We start from the raw sequence: 19,256 nt of genomic DNA on the forward strand, positions 1-19,256 counted from the left end.
AAAGTCCCTTTAGGGTAGGCGGGTGATGGATGGAAGGATTTCACCTTGGAGGCCAGTGTTCGCTTCCTGTGTGAATGTAGAGCCAAACCATAGTGTTTTTTTGCTAAACCTAACCACGTGCTTTTGTTGACGTCCCATCCCAGAACATCAAAAGCAGATGCTGAAGGATAGTAGTAGTAGTTTATTCGATCGCATATGCGCATGTGCAATTGGACACCCAAAGAACCACACACTAATAAATCAAAAAAGAGTAGGCTGAAGCTATCAAGCTTACGTATGCCGACCCTTCAAAGCTATTGAGCATTATCACCCCCAAAAATTATTTTCATAGACCCTTTAAACCTTGATGTCATCAATACTTGCTTCAACCAGTGTATTTGGTTGAATCGATCTCTTTCCAAACACTATAAAGTTGGTCTTACTAATGTTTAGAGAGAGTTTGTTACAATCAAACCATAATTTCAGTTTAACCAACTCAACCGAGACATCGTGCAACAACTGGTTTAGATTCTGCCCAGTACAAACTATGCTAGTGTTGTCAGCAAAAATAACAAAATTTAACATACTAGAAACTTTACACACGTCATTAATATGTAACATGAATAATTTTGGTCCCAGTATTGATCCCTGTGGCACTCCACAGATTATATCTAGACATGTTGACCTGTGCGCACCTATTTGTACAAACTGTTGTCTGTTTTCAGTGTAGCTTTTGACCCAACTAAGCCCCGCCCCTCTGATGCCATACCGTTCCATATTGCATAGTGCTTATTTTCTGTTGAATTACTTAGTTCCTCCAATACTTCCATCAGTGCCATTGAAGTAGATCTGTTGGTTCTAAAGCCGTATTGGCTGTCTATAAGTAAGTGATGCTTTTCAATAAAACTATCCAGCCGTTCCACAAAGAGTTTCTCCAAGACTTTCAAAAAGTACCCAATCTGAATGATAGATTGCAGATGTAAATTAGAGGGTCAGCAATATTGCTTGTAACTTTCTTTATCAAAATCATATCAGTCCCATTCCAGTCTAGAGATGTTTTGCTCTTGAATCTGTTCACTGTGTCAATTATTTCATTTTTTGTAACTTCTCACAAAAAGAGGCTGGACTCTGGTGGTGGTGATGAGATGAGATGAAGAGGGAGCTGAGGCTTATGCAGCAGCTTGAGTGATGACTGTCTCTGACATCAGTCGATAGTATGTGAACCACTCACTTCTGTCGCAAGAACCAGTGCTCAGAGTACTCCTCTGCAATAAAGAGGTGATACTGCACATTACTGTGAGCTTTGTCGCCCTCTGCTGACAACTTGTAGGCATTACCGTTACATTAAATAGAGCTCTGTGGTTTTCAAACCCGCCACTCATAACTTATCACACTTTGCTGGAAACTTCTGACAAAACTTTTCTGCCGTAAATGACCAGTTAAGGGACACAAAGCTTTATGTGCTGCATGAGTCAGGAGTCACTCAGTCAGTATCACACACCAGTAAAACACACTGATATCTGCCAATGAACTAAATCCACAAAAACCAAGGCACAGGAAATGGCTCCCATTAAGATAGCTTTTATTTTAGTGTATGTAGCAATACACACCTGGACAAATGGTACACAGAGAGAGAAAGAGCTGGCAAGGGACAGATTAAGAAACCAATCTGTTATTAAAGAGTTGTGTTCAAACCAAAATTTTGAAATTTGTAGGCCCAAATCTACAGTGTGCCCCTGGACTACTTAATTTAGGTCACCTGTAGTAACAGTAGTACAAGCAGCAGCTGTCATTATTAACAACATTGAAGAAGAACGCACATAAAAAAGCACGAGTAACAATGAAGCAATAAATTAAACACAAAATACCAACAGATATATTCATCAAAGACGTGCAAGCTGAAGCATGATGCCCGCTCAGTGGTTGGCCCTCTCGGCCCTGCTGGGCTTGGTTGTCTTTTTCCAGTTTGTTTTCAGGATCCTGGAGAAGGTGTCCAGGGAGTATCTATCACTATGTTCTGGCACTTCATTCAGTCTCAACAGGAAAAAAAATAGTAAATAAAAGTCACGAAAACCTTTGTAGTTCCTCTTTCTACTGCTCACCGATCACCAACTAAATACAACTTCAAAATAAAACCCCTAATTTGCTGAGTAAGATGTAAAAATATGGCCGATGTTGAGGTTAGCGTCTCCCTGGTTCCCTCGTCAAAAGGCCAGTGGGATTTTTCTATTGGCTTCTGGCTCATTGCAGAAAATAATCTCTGTGACAGATGAACATACTGACAGGTTTTGTCCACCAAGATAATCTTCACTAATTGACACCACGTTATGACTTTTTGGAGCCTAATTGCAATTTCCAGAAGTAAGAAGCTAACGTTAGGCTATAAACGACCTACGCCACGGTCACATGACTTAACGTCTCCACCACAATGAGGCTGTAAATTCATGTTGGCTGTGATGACGTTCTGGAGTCTCATTTAGCCACTTGTTAGCTTTTTTCAGACACAGAAAGGTTTCTAAATTCACAAGCCTCAGACACCGAACCAAAAACCCACCGACTTTTGATGAGGTTACCGGGCGTGGTAAAATACCAACTCATTTCTGGGTTTTAAGACTCGTTCTTCTATTTCCCCTCAGCAGCTCTCCTTCTCCGGATACAGGAACAAAATAAAATCACAAAAATCACACATGAAAGAATTTCTCACACTTGTATACACTCATTCCTCTTTAAGTTCATTCCAGTCACATGCTCGTTTCCTTGCCCTTCTGGCGCCATGACGTATGTAGCGCACATAGCAACGGGCTGAGATAGAGCAGTCGGACTCGTTGCACTCACCGGTTTCCATTCACCACAGCACAGTCTTCTACCTCCCTTCTTCGACCTTCTACCTCCCTCCTCCTCCTCAACAGACGAAGCATTAGCAGAACAAGGTTGTTGTCGTACTGCTGCTTCAAGAATATGAGCAAAACACAACCGAAAAAGGCACTAAGAACGGCGTCGTCAAGCATCTTGTTATCTGGAGCGAGGACTACAGTGTTTTCTTCCAGTAAACACGTAACATCCGCCTCGCCCCCTATCCAATCAGAAACCTTCCCTGCCCCAAACCTTGCATGGACCCGAATAAAGGTGTAAACTACCTGGAAAAACTTTAATTCAGAATGATTTCATTCAGATTTATTTCATTCAGAATGAGAAGCCATCATGTAACCGCACCCAGTGTTTGCTTTCAGCAACTCAGGTTCTGGAGGGTCCCAGCCGACTGTATCCTCTTGCAGGACTGCAGTCGCCACCTCGACCCTCTGAATATTCGAGTCATCGAGAACAGACTGTATCCGCGTCCATAGCATCCTCTACGCTCATATTTTGGAATGCTATTTACGCTCTTGGAAGCATAGCTAGTTTGCAATACAAGCAAAGATAAGATGGAAGTTCTGTCTTTAAGTGCCATCTAGGGCACGGGAACTGCCCATTGGTTCGACATCCCATTGTTCCGACCATAATAAACTCATTGTTCCGAAGTCTGTTCCGAAATCATCATGATGCCCTGTGGTTAAGGTCTGGTTAGGTTTAGGCACAAAAACCACTTGGTTAGGGTCAGGAAAAGATCATGGTGTGGGTTAAAATGAAAAAGAAAGTGACAAACACATAAGCCGTGAGTCTGCTCCGCCTCAAGCCGGTCACGGCGCACCATACGCCCGCCGCGAGCCGTTCAGCACCGCGGACAGTCGGACTAATGGGTGGCGAACCAATGACATGGACCCCTAGGGCACGCCCCCTGGCTACCCTGAGGTGAATCCAAGCAGAGATACCTCGTAGTTCTTCCTTGTTTCAATTCCATCACTGCCGCGTTCAGTAAAGGTGCTGGATGCAGGAAAAACAACAGGTTTTGTAGCTGGTGAACTCTTTCTGGGTCAATATAGCAGGCACTGAGGATTTTATTGCTTCAGTTGGCAACATTTACTATCAAACTTCATCGGACGTCCACATAACTTAGCATTCCCTTTTAGCCAGTTGTGTAGTGATAGTTGATGAGGTGGGTGTGGTTACCAAAGAGGAAGTGAGTAAACTCTCCTTTACATTTCAAAGGCTTTTTGCATAATGAGTGGCTATGCTGTAAATGGACACAAAAAGAGGTGGTTACAGCCCGTGTACCTGCGTGTAGCCTCCACCACACCACTGCTTTTAGCTTATCAGATCTACCCTTTTCACATGGCCTATTCTCATATGCAACCCTTTCACTCCTACGCTGAGGCTATACAAAAACAAAACAGAAACAAACTCAAAGTTCCAAAAGGTTCTCACTTGATTATCTGCTTAGCATATGTTTGCAACCTTTAAAAAAAACAAACAAAACACTCTTTTTAATTTTGCAAAGTGAACGACCAACCCGTTTCTATCCTGAAGTCGTCAAATACCACTGCTTTGTCAGTGATGTCGGCGTCAGACACCAACACAAAAGGTCTCTGACACCGCTGTACGTTATGATGCAGGACAGCATCAGTTAGAAACAAAGCGGTAACAACATCATACTGTATAAGGAGCTGGAAAGTACACTGAAGGTTACCTAGCGGGTAATATGTAGATGCAAAAGTCCACTGATACAATGGTGATGTGCGACAACTCGGGATGAGAGCGTGTTGGAACTACACTTTCCACATAAGATTTTGTGCACATTATTCACAACAGTTTTAGAATCGACTCCATCGCAACATTTTAATTAAAGCATGCATGTTAATTAATGGTTGGTTAATTGGCAATAATCTGATTTTGCACACCAAAAATGAAAACTTGTCATCTCAAATGAGAGAATCTATAAAGTCAAATTAGTCGGTTCTGCTCATGAGTTATTTAATTGAGCAGTTTTCCTGCTCGGTGTAGAAACAGCAGAGGTAAAACCAAACTGCTGGGCAGTGTGAACCACAATCCAGATATCAGAATCACACAACTGTCAGTGTGTCTCAGCAGTAGCGAGTTGTTCAGAGCAATACAAACAAGGCATCCTACAAACGAAAACCACAGCACTGCCGTTATGGCTGCAATGGTGTGGAAAGGCCTCTGCTTTGGTTGATCCACCTGCTTCCTGTCCCTGCCCACCTCCCCTGGCCCAGGACAAAGCAGCACACAGAGGACACGAAGGCTGCAGAAAGACACCACCACTAAAGAGACGACCAGTAAACAGAAATGTAGGACATACAGAAAATTTCTGTGAACAGTTACAGCGCTCCACACCAAGCTCAGCAGCCAAACACATCCAATGCTGATATTTCGTATCTTGATCCCACCTGACTGCCTCAGCCCCATGTAGGTGATGGGGTGGACGACAGCCAGGTATCGCTCCACACAGGTCAGGAGGTGAAAACATGTCTGTCCAGGGAAAGCCATAGAAGACAGATAAGCCCCCACAATCACCACCTCAGAGACTTCAGTGTAGATGCCACAAAAGGCAACTGTGCCCCCAAATGCATAGATCAGCTCAATCGCAGCCATGTGATAGGTGAAGATGTCGGAGTGGCTGGTTGTTGAGAAGGAGCGCTGCTGCCGCCATCGTTGGTGACCCAGGTAGAGGACGAGGATGAAGAGAGGGGGGAGGAGGATCTTTGTGGTGTTGAAGGTGACGGAGATGTACAATCCAGCTGAGACGTCCATGCAGTACATGGAGGAGGAAGAGGCGTTGACCAGCATATCAGTTTGCATTGTATTGCTTCAGTGGAGAAAAGAGAGATGAGAGGAACATAAATACGTTAACAGAAACAAAAAGACAAGATTGATTGAAGGGATTCAGAACTACAACTCAATGCACAGATTGTGTCCGTAGTCCCAGCAAATACATTTGTTTTAATATTGTGGATTATTTATTAGCATGTGTGACTCCATGCTGAGCCTAACCTTCACTAGCTGAGCACAGCTAGCCTGCCGAAATGTTCCCATTGTGACTCATCTGAAGGCTTTCATGTGTAAAAGTAGGCAGCTCATTGATGCTCACATTCTCTTTGGAATGAGAAAATTGAAATGGAAAATGGAAATTAATGAAAAATGATTAATTTATTATGAAAAAGTCTCGAGGTGAGGTTTTGTTTCAATGTTAATGTTTGTGTAGTAGCAGAAAAATTGCCTGCTCTAACAAAATAAAGTGATTTGTTGCCTTATCATGAAGAGTTTCTTGTTAGAAGATGAATCATTTGGTAGATTAAAAAATGTTGTTTCAAAGAGTTTCATACAAGAAAGACTGGAAGTCCATTTCCGCCCGATTAAGAAAAAAAAAGACGTGTTAGGATTGACAAAAAAATAAAAATCTAGCCACAGCAAGTTAAAATAATGACAACATACCTTACTGAAGTGATTCTCTTCATAAAATTAAACTTCATTAAAATAAAGATGGTGATGGTAAATGATGATGTTTAGAAACCTGGACAGTGTTGAATGATCTCAGTGGACAAACAATAATTTTATGATATTAAATAAAAATCACTGTGTAACTGAAGAACACCCACCTTGTCAGCTGTGTTTGTGTCAGATCTTTCTGCTGCACGTCCACACTCACTGACTGCTCCTCGCGAGTGTGTGAGTCTAATATTAATTAATGCTTGTGTGTATGAAAGGCACCGATGTGTCAGAGTGACAGCAGCAGGACTTTATTTGCATGTTGTCAAACAAATGATAGATTTCATGTCACTCTGCTCTAAATCGCGGCAGGCAAATGTTCTTCTCACATGATTCTCCCACAGTGAGGTGAGAGCGCAGGGTCACCATCAATTGATGGACTATTAAATAAAACCAAAACACTGCACATTTGAATCACTCGTGGTATCAAGTCTGTCATGTCTGACAGGATTCAAATGACCTGCAAACACAGACTGGTGTTTATTCAAATGAAATGGTGTCACGTCTCCCTGAGGCTCAGTTGTGTCTTTCCCTTTGGGCGTGTCACTGTTGGTGGTTGTTTGAATGTCATGCAGTATTACCACTGAAACATTTTAAACCGTTGCTCAATGTTTTGGCAAACCTGTGTGATGTGAAAATGAAATGGTGTCATGCCTGGTAGCCTCTGTGTGCACAGTTTGATCTCTATCACAGATTTGATGTTGTAATCTAATCTAATCTCTCTCTAGCAGAGTGTAGGCTGGTGGCTGGCATGCTGGGGTTCAGGATGAAACCTCAGTGGCCGGGGAGAAGGCTGAAGACTAAGTGGTTCAAGGTGAAGGCTGAAAGCTAGCAAACAGAGGTGCAGGCTGACATGTAGCAGGCCGTGGTCCCAGCTGAAGGCAAGTAGATGGAGATGCAAGCTGAAGGCTAGAAAGTCAGGGTGCAGGCTGGAGGCTAGAAAGTCAGGGTACAGTCTGGAGGCTAGAAAGTCAGGGTACAGTCTGGAGGCTAGAAAGTCAGGGTGCAGACTAGAGGCTAGAAAGTCAGGGTGCAAGCTGAAGGCTAGAAAGTCAGGGTGCAGACTGGAGGCTAGAAAGTCAGGGTGCAGACTGGAGGCTAGAAAGTCAGGGTGCAGGCTGAAGGCTAGAAAGTCAGGGTGCAGACTGGAGGCTAGAAAGTCAGGGTGCAGTCTGAAGGCTAGAAAGTCAGGGTGCAGTCTGGAGGCTAGAAAGTCAGGGTGCAGGCTGGAGGCTAGAAAGTCAGGGTGCAGTGTGAAGGCTAGAAAGTCAGGGTGCAGTCTGGAGGCTAGAAAGTCAGGGTACAGTCTGGAGGCTAGAAAGTCAGGGTGCAGACTAGAGGCTAGAAAGTCAGGGTGCAGACTGGAGGCTAGAAAGTCAGGGTGCAGACTGGAGGCTAGAAAGTCAGGGTGCAGGCTGAAGGCTAGAAAGTCAGGGTGCAGTCTGAAGGCTAGAAAGTCAGGGTGCAGGCTGGAGGCTAGAAAGTCAGGGTGCAGTGTGAAGGCTAGAAAGTCAGGGTGCAGTCTGAAGGCTAGAAAGTCAGGGTGCAGGCTGGAGGCTAGAAAGTCAGGATGCAGTCTGAAGGCTAGAAAGTCAGGGTGCAGGCTGGAGGCTAGAAAGTCAGGATGCAGTCTGAAGGCTAGAAAGTCAGGATGCAGTCTGGAGGCTAGAAAGTCAGGGTGCAGTGTGAAGGCTAGAAAGTCAGGGTGCAGTCTGAAGGCTAGAAAGTCAGGGTGCAGGCTGGAGGCTAGAAAGTCAGGATGCAGTCTGAAGGCTAGAAAGTCAGGGTGCAGGCTGGAGGCTAGAAAGTCAGGATGCAGTCTGAAGGCTAGAAAGTCAGGATGCAGTCTGGAGGCTAGAAAGTCAGGGTGCAGTGTGAAGGCTAGAAAGTCAGGGTGCAGTCTGAAGGCTAGAAAGTCAGGGTGCAGTGTGAAGGCTAGAAAGTCAGGGTGCAGACTAGAGGCTAGAAAGTCAGGGTGCAGTGTGAAGGCTAGAAAGTCAGGATGCAGTCTGAAGGCTAGAAAGTCAGGATGCAGTCTGGAGGCTAGAAAGTCAGGGTGCAGTGTGAAGGCTAGAAAGTCAGGGTGCAGGCTGGAGGCTAGAAAGTCAGGGTGCAGTCTGAAGGCTAGAAAGTCAGGGTGCAGACTAGAGGCTAGAAAGTCAGGGTGCAGTGTGAAGGCTAGAAAGTCAGGGTGCAGTGTGAAGGCTAGAAAGTCAGGGTGCAGACTGGAGGCTAGAAAGTCAGGGTGCAGGCTGGAGGCTAGAAAGTCAGGGTGCAGGCTGGAGGCTAGAAAGTCAGGGTGCAGGCTGGAGGCTAGAAAGTCAGGGTGCAGTCTGAAGGCTAGAAAGTCAGGGTGCAGACTGGAGGCTAGAAAGTCAGGGTGCAGACTGGAGGCTAGAAAGTCAGGGTGCAGACTGGAGGCTAGAAAGTCAGGGTGCAGTGTGAAGGCTAGAAAGTCAGGGTGCAGTCTGAAGGCGAGAAAGTCAGGGTGCAGTCTGAAGGCTAGAAAGTCAGGGTGCAGGCTGGAGGCTAGAAAGTCAGGGTGCAGTCTGAAGGCTAGAAAGTCAGGGTACAGTGTGAAGGCTAGAAAGTCAGGGTGCAGTCTGAAGGCTAGAAAGTCAGGGTGCAGGCTGGAGGCTAGAAAGTCAGGATGCAGTCTGAAGGCTAGAAAGTCAGGATGCAGTCTGAAGGCTAGAAAGTCAGGATGCAGTCTGAAGGCTAGAAAGTCAGGGTGCAGGCTGGAGGCTAGAAAGTCAGGATGCAGTCTGAAGGCTAGAAAGTCAGGATGCAGTCTGAAGGCTAGAAAGTCAGGGTGCAGGCTGGAGGCTAGAAAGTCAGGATGCAGTCTGAAGGCTAGAAAGTCAGGATGCAGTCTGGAGGCTAGAAAGTCAGGGTGCAGTGTGAAGGCTAGAAAGTCAGGGTGCAGTCTGAAGGCGAGAAAGTCAGGGTGCAGGCTGGAGGCTAGAAAGTCAGGGTGCAGTGTGAAGGCTAGAAAGTCAGGGTGCAGACTAGAGGCTAGAAAGTCAGGGTGCAGTCTGAAGGCTAGAAAGTCAGGGTGCAGTGTGAAGGCTAGAAAGTCAGGGTGCAGACTGGAGGCTAGAAAGTCAGGGTGCAGGCTGGAGGCTAGAAAGTCAGGGTGCAGGCTGGAGGCTAGAAAGTCAGGGTGCAGTCTGAAGGCTAGAAAGTCAGGGTGCAGGCTGGAGGCTAGAAAGTCAGGGTGCAGTGTGAAGGCTAGAAAGTCAGGGTGCAGTGTGAAGGCTAGAAAGTCAGGGTGCAGACTGGAGGCTAGAAAGTCAGGGTGCAGGCTGGAGGCTAGAAAGTCAGGGTGCAGGCTGGAGGCTAGAAAGTCAGGGTGCAGGCTGGAGGCTAGAAAGTCAGGGTGCAGTCTGAAGGCTAGAAAGTCAGGGTGCAGGCTGGAGGCTAGAAAGTCAGGGTGCAGACTGGAGGCTAGAAAGTCAGGGTGCAGTGTGAAGGCTAGAAAGTCAGGGTGCAGTCTGAAGGCTAGAAAGTCAGGGTGCAGACTGGAGGCTAGAAAGTCAGGGTGCAGTCTGAAGGCTAGAAAGTCAGGGTGCAGTCTGAAGGCTAGAAAGTCAGGGTGCAGGCTGGAGGCTAGAAAGTCAGGGTGCAGTCTGAAGGCTAGAAAGTCAGGGTGCAGGCTGGAGGCTAGAAAGTCAGGGTGCAGTCTGGAGGCTACGATGCCAGATTGTAGGTTCAATGCTGGCCAGTAGCGATGCAGAGGAGGTTGGAGCGATGTAAGGGTTCTTTAAAAATTCACTTAACAACTTGGCCAACCAAGACTCTGAAAACAATATCTGGTGCACCCATGGCAGGTCTGCATCCTTCTTCACAGCACTTGGTTTGGCAGCAGTGATGAGGATGTGAACACTGCACTGTGTGCAGTGTGACAAAGCAGGGATCGCCCTCTTCGACAGCACCGAGAATCTTCCTGAGCAGAGTCCCTCAGATAAATTATACTGTATGAGTCCTTTATTTCTCTTGAAGGACCTCTGAGAGTATAAACACCAAGGAAGCATAGGAGAGAACTTTCAAAATATTAATGGCTACAGTTTCCATGTTTCCCTGGTCCAAAGCAGAGTGTGAACAAAGAGTCGACACGATGAATGTTATCGTGACACATAGCAGCTATATAATAGCTAATAGTAACGGACAGACAGAACATAAAGCTGTGTGTGTGTGTGTGTGTGTGTGTGTGTGTGTGTGTGTGCACGCGCGCGCACATGCTTGCATGTATGAGTGTGTGTTGTTTTGAAAGGTTATCATCACTTCTATTATTATTCCCACGCCTCCCTGAGGATCAGTTGTGCCTTTCCCTTTAGGCGTGTCAGTGTTGGTTGTTTTGTTGTCTTACAGTAATATATTACCACTAAAACGTCTCAAACTGTTGCTCCGTGTTTTGGCAACCCTGTGTGGTGTGAAACACCAACCAGTTGGTGCAAGCACACATTTTCCGGAGAAAAGCAGCAGGTCATTGTCGCTCAGGGCTCTCTAAATAATTAACATGACTGCCATCAACGAAAACAGAGCTTCATATGTGTGTGTGTGTGTGTGTGTGTGTGTGTGTGTTTGTACAGTATGTGTGCACTGCATGGATATCATATACAGTAGACACCTCGTTGACGGCTTCAGCCTGTTTCAGCGATGCATCAACGTCGCCGCCATCTTGGGGAAATCACGGCTGGCTGGCTGGCTAATACTGTAGTACGGTCCACAGAATTACAGCAAAGCAGACAAACCCGACAGCACTCACTAATAAGTATAGCTACTGTTTAATATAGTGGATTGAACAGCAGCAGTCGAACGGACGCGCTTCAGCTCATAGCCGTCCTCAGCGTCAAATGCTGAGGAATGCTCCAGCCTGCACCCTGGCCTCCTAGCCTCCAGCATTCCTCCTTCCAGTAGCCACAGCAATGAGTCATCTATGATTATATATAGGCCTATCTATGGATTCTAGTGGCTGTTATAGATGCTGTGTTTGGATGAACATACATTTTACTGCCGTATGTGTTTAAGGTCGCAGCTGTGCAGCCTCAGTGAAGATGTTTGTTCTGCTATCACCCAGTGTTTCTCAGGGAACGTTTTAAGATATTGCTCAATACTTAGTGAAACTGCTGCAGACCAGTAAACAAGTTGGTGCCAGCCCACATTTTCCTGGGAAAACCAACAGCCACTGTTATCAGCAGCCATTTGTATGAGGACTTTCCCTGATGTGGTGCCCAACCTTAGAAAAGTCCCCTTTCCTATCACTGAGTCAGCTGATTGCCCTGTGTGCAAACTGTACATTTCCTGTGAAAACAGAAGTGTATGTTGAAAACAGACAATGCATGTAACAGGCTGAAGTTGACACGGCGTCCCAGAACATCAACAACCAACACACCCAGGGTACCTTGGACGTCATATGTTGATGACCAAACGTGGACATTTGACGAGGTCACAGTGAGGACGTGTTGTAGCAAACAGTGCCTAGCATTATTACTACCATCAATAAAAAACAGCGGCCGTTGTAGCAGTGTTACATCTGTGTGTGTGTGTGTGTGTGTGTATACATGTGCATGTGTGTGTATGAGGCTGCAGGTGTCCAGTGTTACTTAACAAATATTCTAAGGTATTGCACAATACCTACTGTTGTGAAACAGGAAACTAGTTTAACTAGTTCACAAACCTTCCTGAGAAATGAATTAGCTTTAATGACATTTTGACACCTGAGGGAGGTTCTAATAAAATGATAAAACATAAAAGCCGCAGTGATCCTTTAATCACACCTTTAAAGACAGAGACATTTCCTCCTAAAAACAGTCAGCCTGCCTTCCCCACCTGAGTGATCACTACACAGAGACGGACGCCATGACAGAAAACCTGCCAGCTTGGGAAACCAAGCCTGAGACCACCAGAGACAGAAAGAAGACGAGCTTCCAGACTGAGATGGATCCACACGTGGTGACGTGGAAATTATGTGAGTATTGTTTTCCTTTAGGAACAGTAGCGTCTAAATCAGTCTTTAATAAGTCTCACTGGCTCCTGCTCCTGTTGGTGAGACAGGCACTACATATAAAAGATCATCATAATAATTTTGATATTAACAATAAGAATATTTCAGGGGAAGCTTGGCGGGGCGTTGAGTGTGTTGAGTTCCCACAGAAAGTTTGAATAATGTTCAGTTGTAGTGTTTCTGTGTTTTGCAGAAGCCAACAACACTTAATATCATTCAATCTGCTGACTGGTGAAACCTGTGTTGTTGATGAAAAGTTCTTCTACAGTCACAGTAAGGTCTTAAAGGAAAGATGCATAACAAGGCGGCCGGACATAGAAAATGAAAAAAACATTTCTTGGTGAAATGTACACTAACGGTTTATTTAACGCTCGGCTCACCTGGGGGAGCAGCTGAGTCTGAGGCAGCCGCTGCTGCCCGGATCATGGTATGACACATTCAGGACTTAAAACATTTGAAAGCTTTTCTGTAGCATTTTTTTAAGTCTTGTCTTCCCTGCTTAAAACTAGAAACTCCATCCAACTGACAACGTGTCACATATTCCAGATGTTATGGGCATTATTCAACTTTTAAATCCAGGACTTTCAGTTTATCAATGTTTTCAAAAAAATATGAAATATTCCACATCTTTCATGCAGAATGGGTTTGACACTGCTGCTGCTGCTATTACCACCACTTCTGTTGCTACTCAAACTACGACTAATACAACTTTAACTAATATTATTCAACTCCTGCGACTTTTGCTACTTCTATTACAGCGATGCTCAGCATTTATTATTTCAGCCTTTTCAGTTTATTTTAACCCTTATATATGCTGTGTTTGGATGAACATGCATTTTACTGCCGTAGGTGTTTAAGGTCGCAGCTTTGCAGCCTCAGTGAAGATGTTTGTTCTGCTATCACCCAGTGTTTCTCAGGAAACACGTTTTCTTCATATTTGTAGCAACTATTTATACAACTTTGTCTGTATCATGTAGTCTTTTTAAATATTTGTAACAATCATAGCTTACATGGCTTCTTTTATTGACAGATTCAGTGTTTCCTTCTCCCTCATTCTGCTCTTTAGTTGTTTTGTTTTTTTCCTAATGCAGGACAAGGCTGCTCAGCATTTCTTATTCCAGCCTTTTTCTTTTAACCGTTGACAGTTTTCCCGTTGGACTAAACAGTTTATTCATTTCCAGTTGCTGTCGGTGTGCTGCTGCTCACTCTGTACTCCAGCCACACTGCTGCTCTCAGCCTGGAAGACACTCTGGCTGACTGTCTGAATGACACCGACTACAAGCAGCTGATGCACACTATTAAGAACGGCCTTCCAAAAACCAGTACACCACAACACGTTGTCATTGTGGGAGCTGGCATGGCTGGACTGACGGCTGCCATGCTGCTGCAGGACGCAGGACACAAGGTACATGCAGCAGGTTCATATGCTACATGTTAATATAAAAACCAAGGCACAATAAAAAACATGTTCTGTGCTGTCAAAGAGTTTTTGGAGCTGAAGCCAGCAGATAAACTCGCTGGGAAGCTCCAGGGAAAGAAATGAGCTGCAGGTCAGCGAACCTTCATTAATTGCAGAGGCATTTAGCCAGCACTTTTCTACAATTGGCAGCTCTCTTTCTTGTTATTCTCATTCTGATCTTACTTCGACTCAGAATAGGTGCGGCAGCTCCTTCTGTTTCAAAACTATCTCTCCAACTGATGTTCAGCAGGTTATTGATAGTCTAAGCTCTGGATGTAGTGCTGGTCCAGATGGTCTGGAGATTAAGTTCTTTAAACTTGCCTCTCATGTTTTGTCATTTCCACTGGCTGACTTATTTAATTTATCTCTTGCAACTTGTGAAACACCTTCATCATGGAAATGTGCCAGAGTAACCCCTCTTCATAAAGGAGGTGACACCACAGACATTAATAATTATAGACCAATCTCAATTATCAATAGTGTTACAAAAATATTTGAGTAATAAGCAAAAAGAGCTGCGCACTTAACATCAGTCCAAAAACTTCTTAATTCTGGTGCGGTAGTCAGAGATGAAAGTCAAAAAGCGGAAAAGGACTCGCACACAGAAAACAAATATAGACTGCATATGCACTGACGATAGTCCCTTGAGGACTGAAACGTTTGCTGCTTGTTTGTCTGTGAAGATCCCGAGTAAAATGATCTTTCAATAAGACTCTCAGTCTATATTTGTTTTCTGTGTGCGAGTCCTTTTCCGCTTTTTGACAAAAATATTTGAAAAACTAATCTTTAATCAATTATCTAAATATCTTAATGACCATAACATATTATCCCCACACCAATCTGGTTTTCGACCTAACTATTCTACCACCACTAAAATTTAAAATTTACAAACGATGTACTGTCAACATCTGACAGCAATATGCCTACAGGTGCTATATTCATTGACCTTACTAAAGCGTTTGACATGGTTGATCATTATCTTCTTTTAGACAAATTATATGCTATTGGTCTTTCTACTGACTTTATTATTTTTTAACTCCTTTCTTCATTACAGAAGTCAGGGTGTTTCCTTTCAGGGTAGCCAATCAGACTTCAAGATTATTGATAAAGATGTTCCACAAGGCTCATTCTTAGGTCCTGTCTTGTTCTCCATCTTTATCAGTGATCTTCCTCAAATCTGTTCTGACTGCCAAATTCATTTATATGCAGATGACACTGTAGTATACTCCTCCAGCTCTGCTATTTCACAAATTCAATACTCTCTACAATCTGATTTTAACTTGGTTCAAAAATGGTTTTCTTCAAATAAGCTTCATTTGAACAAGAAAAAATCAAATAATATGTTGTTTTGTACTCGACCTGATTCTTTGTCTTTAACTAAAAACTAGTATTTTATTTTACTTGATGGAACAATAATAGCAAAAGTTGAAGAATTTAAATATCTGGGCCTCTGGCTTGATTCCCAGCTATCCTTCAAACCTCATATCAACTCAGTCTCCAAGAAAATATTTGTTTGTCTGAAATCACTGTATGCATTGTTGGAGTGTGCATGTGTGTCTGAGTGTGTGTGTCCTTGTGTTTATATGTTTGGAACTATATTTGTAATTACTTTTTATTGTTCGTATTGTTTATGTTTGTCATTATTTGTAAGGACCCCCTCAAAAATGAGATGGCACATCTCAAGGGGCTATCCTTGAAATAAAGAATAAAGAAAAGAAAAAGGGCCTCACTCGCCCCCGAACCCCCCCCCCCCCCCCCTTTACCCAGTAACCATGTTAGTTTGTCATCATTGATAACAGGCAAAGCTGCTTTATTTGAATATCACGTTTCATACAGCAGGGTAATTCAAAGTGCTTCACAGAGCAATACAATATAAAACATAATTAAGGATACAGATTTACAACAAAAGACTGTGTGTCTATCTGCTCTGACAAGGTCACCATATTAGAGGCTAGTGATCGTGTTGGAGGACGAGTGATTACCCACAGGAATGAAGAAGAGGGCTGGTATGTTGAACTGGGAGCCATGAGGATCCCACAACATCACTAGTGAGTTTATGGGATTTTTTTCAGTCGAGCATTTACATATAAATACGTGCATGCAGCCCTCTGCCGTCACAGACTGACATGACTGTGTAGAAGGAATGTTAATGCAGCTTTTTATGGTGCTGATACATTTCAGGCCTGCAAACTATTACCACACTGCTACCACCACTACTCTTCTTTATGACTTAACTCAAATCTCAAATAATTGTGTTTGAATGTCACGTGTGTCACCAGTGAATGCTGGTCATGACACTTTACTTAATGTAACTCTGCCACCATCACCTCCTCTGTCCACAGCATCCTCCACTGGCTTATTAAAAAGCTGGGGCTCAAACTCAATACATTCAGGATGGTAGACGAGAACACCTTTTACTATGTCAATGGGATTCTGAAGAAGACGAGCACAGTGCAAAATCACCCTGAAGATCTGAATTATGATGTGTGGCCCAGTGAGAAAAGAAAGTCAGCTCACGAACTGCTACAGTTTGCTTTGAAGAAGGTACGTTAGATTCCACTGGTTTGCTTTTTGTGTCCAGCTTGGCCATACAGTCAAGTTACACATTGGTGGTTCATCAGAGCTCAGTTTTAAATACTTGTTATGACACCATCTGCTCCATGGAAGTGACTTTTCCTTTCTTTGTAGGTAAGCGATGATGTGGAGGCTTATGGCTGCTGGGCTGCACTGATAAAATACGACCGTTATTCTGTACAGGTAAAACACAATGTGATGTCACGAAATGTAAAAACTGATAATAATAATAATAATAATAATAATAATAATAATACATTTTATTTGGAGACGCCTTTCACATCACCCAAGGTCACCTTACAGAGCGTAGAGGATAAAAGACATTGTTAAAGCAAAACATCAACATAAGAACAAGTGTAGTGCACAGTGTCCAGTTAGAGTCTTTGTAGTGGATGCAGTATTGTACAGGGAGCCAGTGAAGGTGGATGAGAACAGGGCTGATGTGGTCAGATGATTTGGTGCAGGTGGTGATCCGGGCGACCGAGTTCTGAATGATTTGCAGCCTGTGGATGAGTTTGGTGGGAGGCCGGTGAGGAGGGCGTTGCAGTAGTCGATGCGGGATGTGACAAATGAGTGAACCAGGATTTCAGTGCTGGATTGGGACAGTGATGGGCGGAGTCTGGAGATGTTGCGGAGGTGGAAGAATGCAGTCTGGGTGATGTTTTGAATATGAGGTGCAAATGAGAGGGTGCTGTCCAGAATGACGCCGAGGCTCTTGACTTGGGAGGAGAAGGGTACAGGGAATCTGTTGATGATGAAGGGTGGAGCTGGGGTGTGTTGTGACGTGGTGAGGGTGGATTTGGAGCCGATGAGCAGGGCCTCTGTTTTATTGCTGTTTAGCTTCAGGAAGTTCCTGCTCATCCAGCTCCGGATGTCTTCAAGACAGGTGGTGAGGGAGGTGGAGGGATGGCAGTGGTGGGTTTGGAGGAGATGTAGACCTGTGTGTCGTCGGCGTAGCAGTGAAAATGGACCCCATGGTGATGGAGGATTGTGCCCAGGGGGAGGAGGTAGAATGTTAACAAAGACATCGACCTCTGTAGGGATCCTTTCATAATGTTGTCAGACATACAATAACAATCTGAGTGTGTCAAAGACAAACTGTTTAAACATGACCTGAGTGGTTACATTGCAGCCTGGCTGCAGTGCTCTCTCTCAATACCAAACCAGTTTTAAAACTGTTGTTCCCATAGACTCAAAAACATTGGAAAATATGGTCCAGGTTGAAAAATACCCCAAGATCACCTGAGTCCTTTGTTTTGCAGAATCATGCAATGTGACCGCTAAAAGTAAAAATCACTGAATTAAGAAAAAGTGTTGGACAAACTTCAGATAAGAGAACCCAGAAAAGTGTCCCATGTCCTGTTATTTCAAATGTCCATATATTGTCCTCACTTAACTGTAAATCAAAATATTGTACAGTCTGTCAAATATCTGGGATTGGTTGAGTGATCTTTACAGAGAAAACAAGGAACCACCTCCATATGGTCAAATATATACTTGCCTTTATCTGCGTGTTCAGTTGCACATGATGTCTGCCCCGCATCACCTGTGTCTGTTTGGTGTGTTGGTTGTGCACACCCTCAGACATTAACACGTATCCACAAGATGTAACACACACCTGAGGGTATGACATGGACTTTGTTTATTTAACAGGATTTTCTGAAGGAACAAAGTACTCTGAGTTCAGAGGCGGTGAGGATGATCGGAGACCTGCTTAACGAGCAGAGCCTTATGTACACAGCACTGACTGAGATGATCTATGAGCAGTCTAACATCAACGACAACACTGAGTAAGGCCCTACATCGCACACTGTCAACATCACACATGGGGATATAAATAAATGACTGAATACATGAACCTGATGTCTACAGGTTCCCATTCTGCATCAGAATCTCAATGAGAGTATCTATTTGTCTCTTTGTTTTTAAGGTACACAGAAGTGACTGGGGGGACGGACCTTATCCCCAATGCTCTTCTTAAGCTCCTTAATGATTGCGACATTCACCTCAACTCTGAGGTGAACCACATCAGTCACTCAGATGAAGGTGTGACTGTAACGTACCGGACAGGCCCACAGTCTATTACTGTCCTTCCTGCCGACGTCGTCCTGGTAACAACCACAGCCAAGGCAGCTCTCTTTATCGACTTTGTTCCACCTCTCTCCAACCCAAAAAGGTTGGCACTGAGGTCGGTCCACTACGACAGCTCCACTAAAATCGTCCTCACCTTCAGCAGGAAGTTTTGGGAAGATAATGGCATCCGAGGAGGAAAGAGCATCACTGACGGGCCGTCCCGTTTTATCTACTACCCCAGCCACAGTTTCCCGACCAACGATACCATCGGTGTCCTCCTGGCCTCCTACACCTGGTCTGATGACTCCCTCCTCTTCCTAGGTGCCAGTGATGAAGACCTGAAAGAGCTGGCTCTGAGAGATTTGGCAAAGATCCACGGCGAGCACGTCAAGTCTCTGTGCACAGGGGTGGTGGTGAAGAGGTGGAGCGATGATCCTTACAGCCTGGGCGCCTTCGCCATCTTCACACCTTACCAACATTTGGAGTTCCCCAGGGAGCTGTTCAGACATGAAGGCAGGGTGCACTTTGCTGGTGAACACACGGCCTTCCCTCACGCCTGGATTGAGACGGCTATGAAATCTGCCATCAGAGCTGCAGTCAACATTAACAAAGAGTCAGCTGGAACTCAACATCGTGACGAACTGTAGGGTCTTCAGTCTGCTTTCAAGGGCAGGTAGTACTACAGTACTAATAAAATGGTTGCGTCAAAAGCTAGCAGAGCTCAGAGAGGAAAGAGGTGAAAAATTACGACACTTTTGCTTGGTCGGTTGTTTTGCTTGCTTC

At 44.4% G+C, this 19,256-nt stretch overlaps 2 protein-coding genes across 2 annotated transcripts; one reads left to right on the forward strand and one right to left on the reverse strand.

The window, feature by feature from the left end:
- Positions 1–3,982: 3,982 nt before the first annotated feature.
- LOC144459911 (uncharacterized) lies at positions 3,983–5,673 on the reverse strand. The gene is made up of 2 exons (XM_078164719.1): positions 4,984–5,673; positions 3,983–4,090 (listed from the first exon to the last, which is right to left on the reverse strand). Exons 1-2 carry the CDS (start codon positions 5,671–5,673, stop codon positions 3,983–3,985), a joined length of 798 nt encoding a protein of 265 aa, XP_078020845.1.
- Positions 5,674–12,129: 6,456 nt separating this feature from the next.
- LOC144458293 (L-amino-acid oxidase-like) lies at positions 12,130–19,256 on the forward strand. Its single transcript, XM_078164377.1, has 7 exons — positions 12,130–12,331; positions 13,549–13,772; positions 15,762–15,874; positions 16,169–16,370; positions 16,515–16,583; positions 18,054–18,190; positions 18,331–19,256. Exons 1-7 carry the CDS (start codon positions 12,223–12,225, stop codon positions 19,118–19,120), a joined length of 1,644 nt encoding a protein of 547 aa, XP_078020503.1. The 5' UTR covers positions 12,130–12,222; the 3' UTR covers positions 19,121–19,256.

The sequence above is a fragment of the Epinephelus lanceolatus genome, chromosome 22 (genome assembly GCF_041903045.1).
Source record: "Epinephelus lanceolatus isolate andai-2023 chromosome 22, ASM4190304v1, whole genome shotgun sequence".
In the NCBI taxonomy this organism is placed as follows: Eukaryota; Metazoa; Chordata; class Actinopteri; order Perciformes; family Serranidae; genus Epinephelus; species Epinephelus lanceolatus.

Bases quoted from the DNA above. Each gene is read 5' to 3' on its own strand.
- LOC144459911 (XM_078164719.1), bottom strand. From the start codon at position 5,673: ATGCAAACTGATATGCTGGTCAACGCCTCTTCCTCCTCCATGTACTGC. The intron at 4,091-4,983 runs GTAGGATGCCTT...GTCCATTTACAG, and splicing joins CAGTGCTGTGGTTTTCGTTT to CATAGCCACTCATTATGCAA.
- LOC144458293 (XM_078164377.1), top strand. From the start codon at position 12,223: ATGACAGAAAACCTGCCAGCTTGGGAAACCAAGCCTGAGACCACCAGA. The intron at 16,371-16,514 runs GTACGTTAGATT...CTTTCTTTGTAG, and splicing joins TACAGTTTGCTTTGAAGAAG to GTAAGCGATGATGTGGAGGC. The intron at 18,191-18,330 runs GTAAGGCCCTAC...TTTGTTTTTAAG, and splicing joins AACATCAACGACAACACTGA to GTACACAGAAGTGACTGGGG.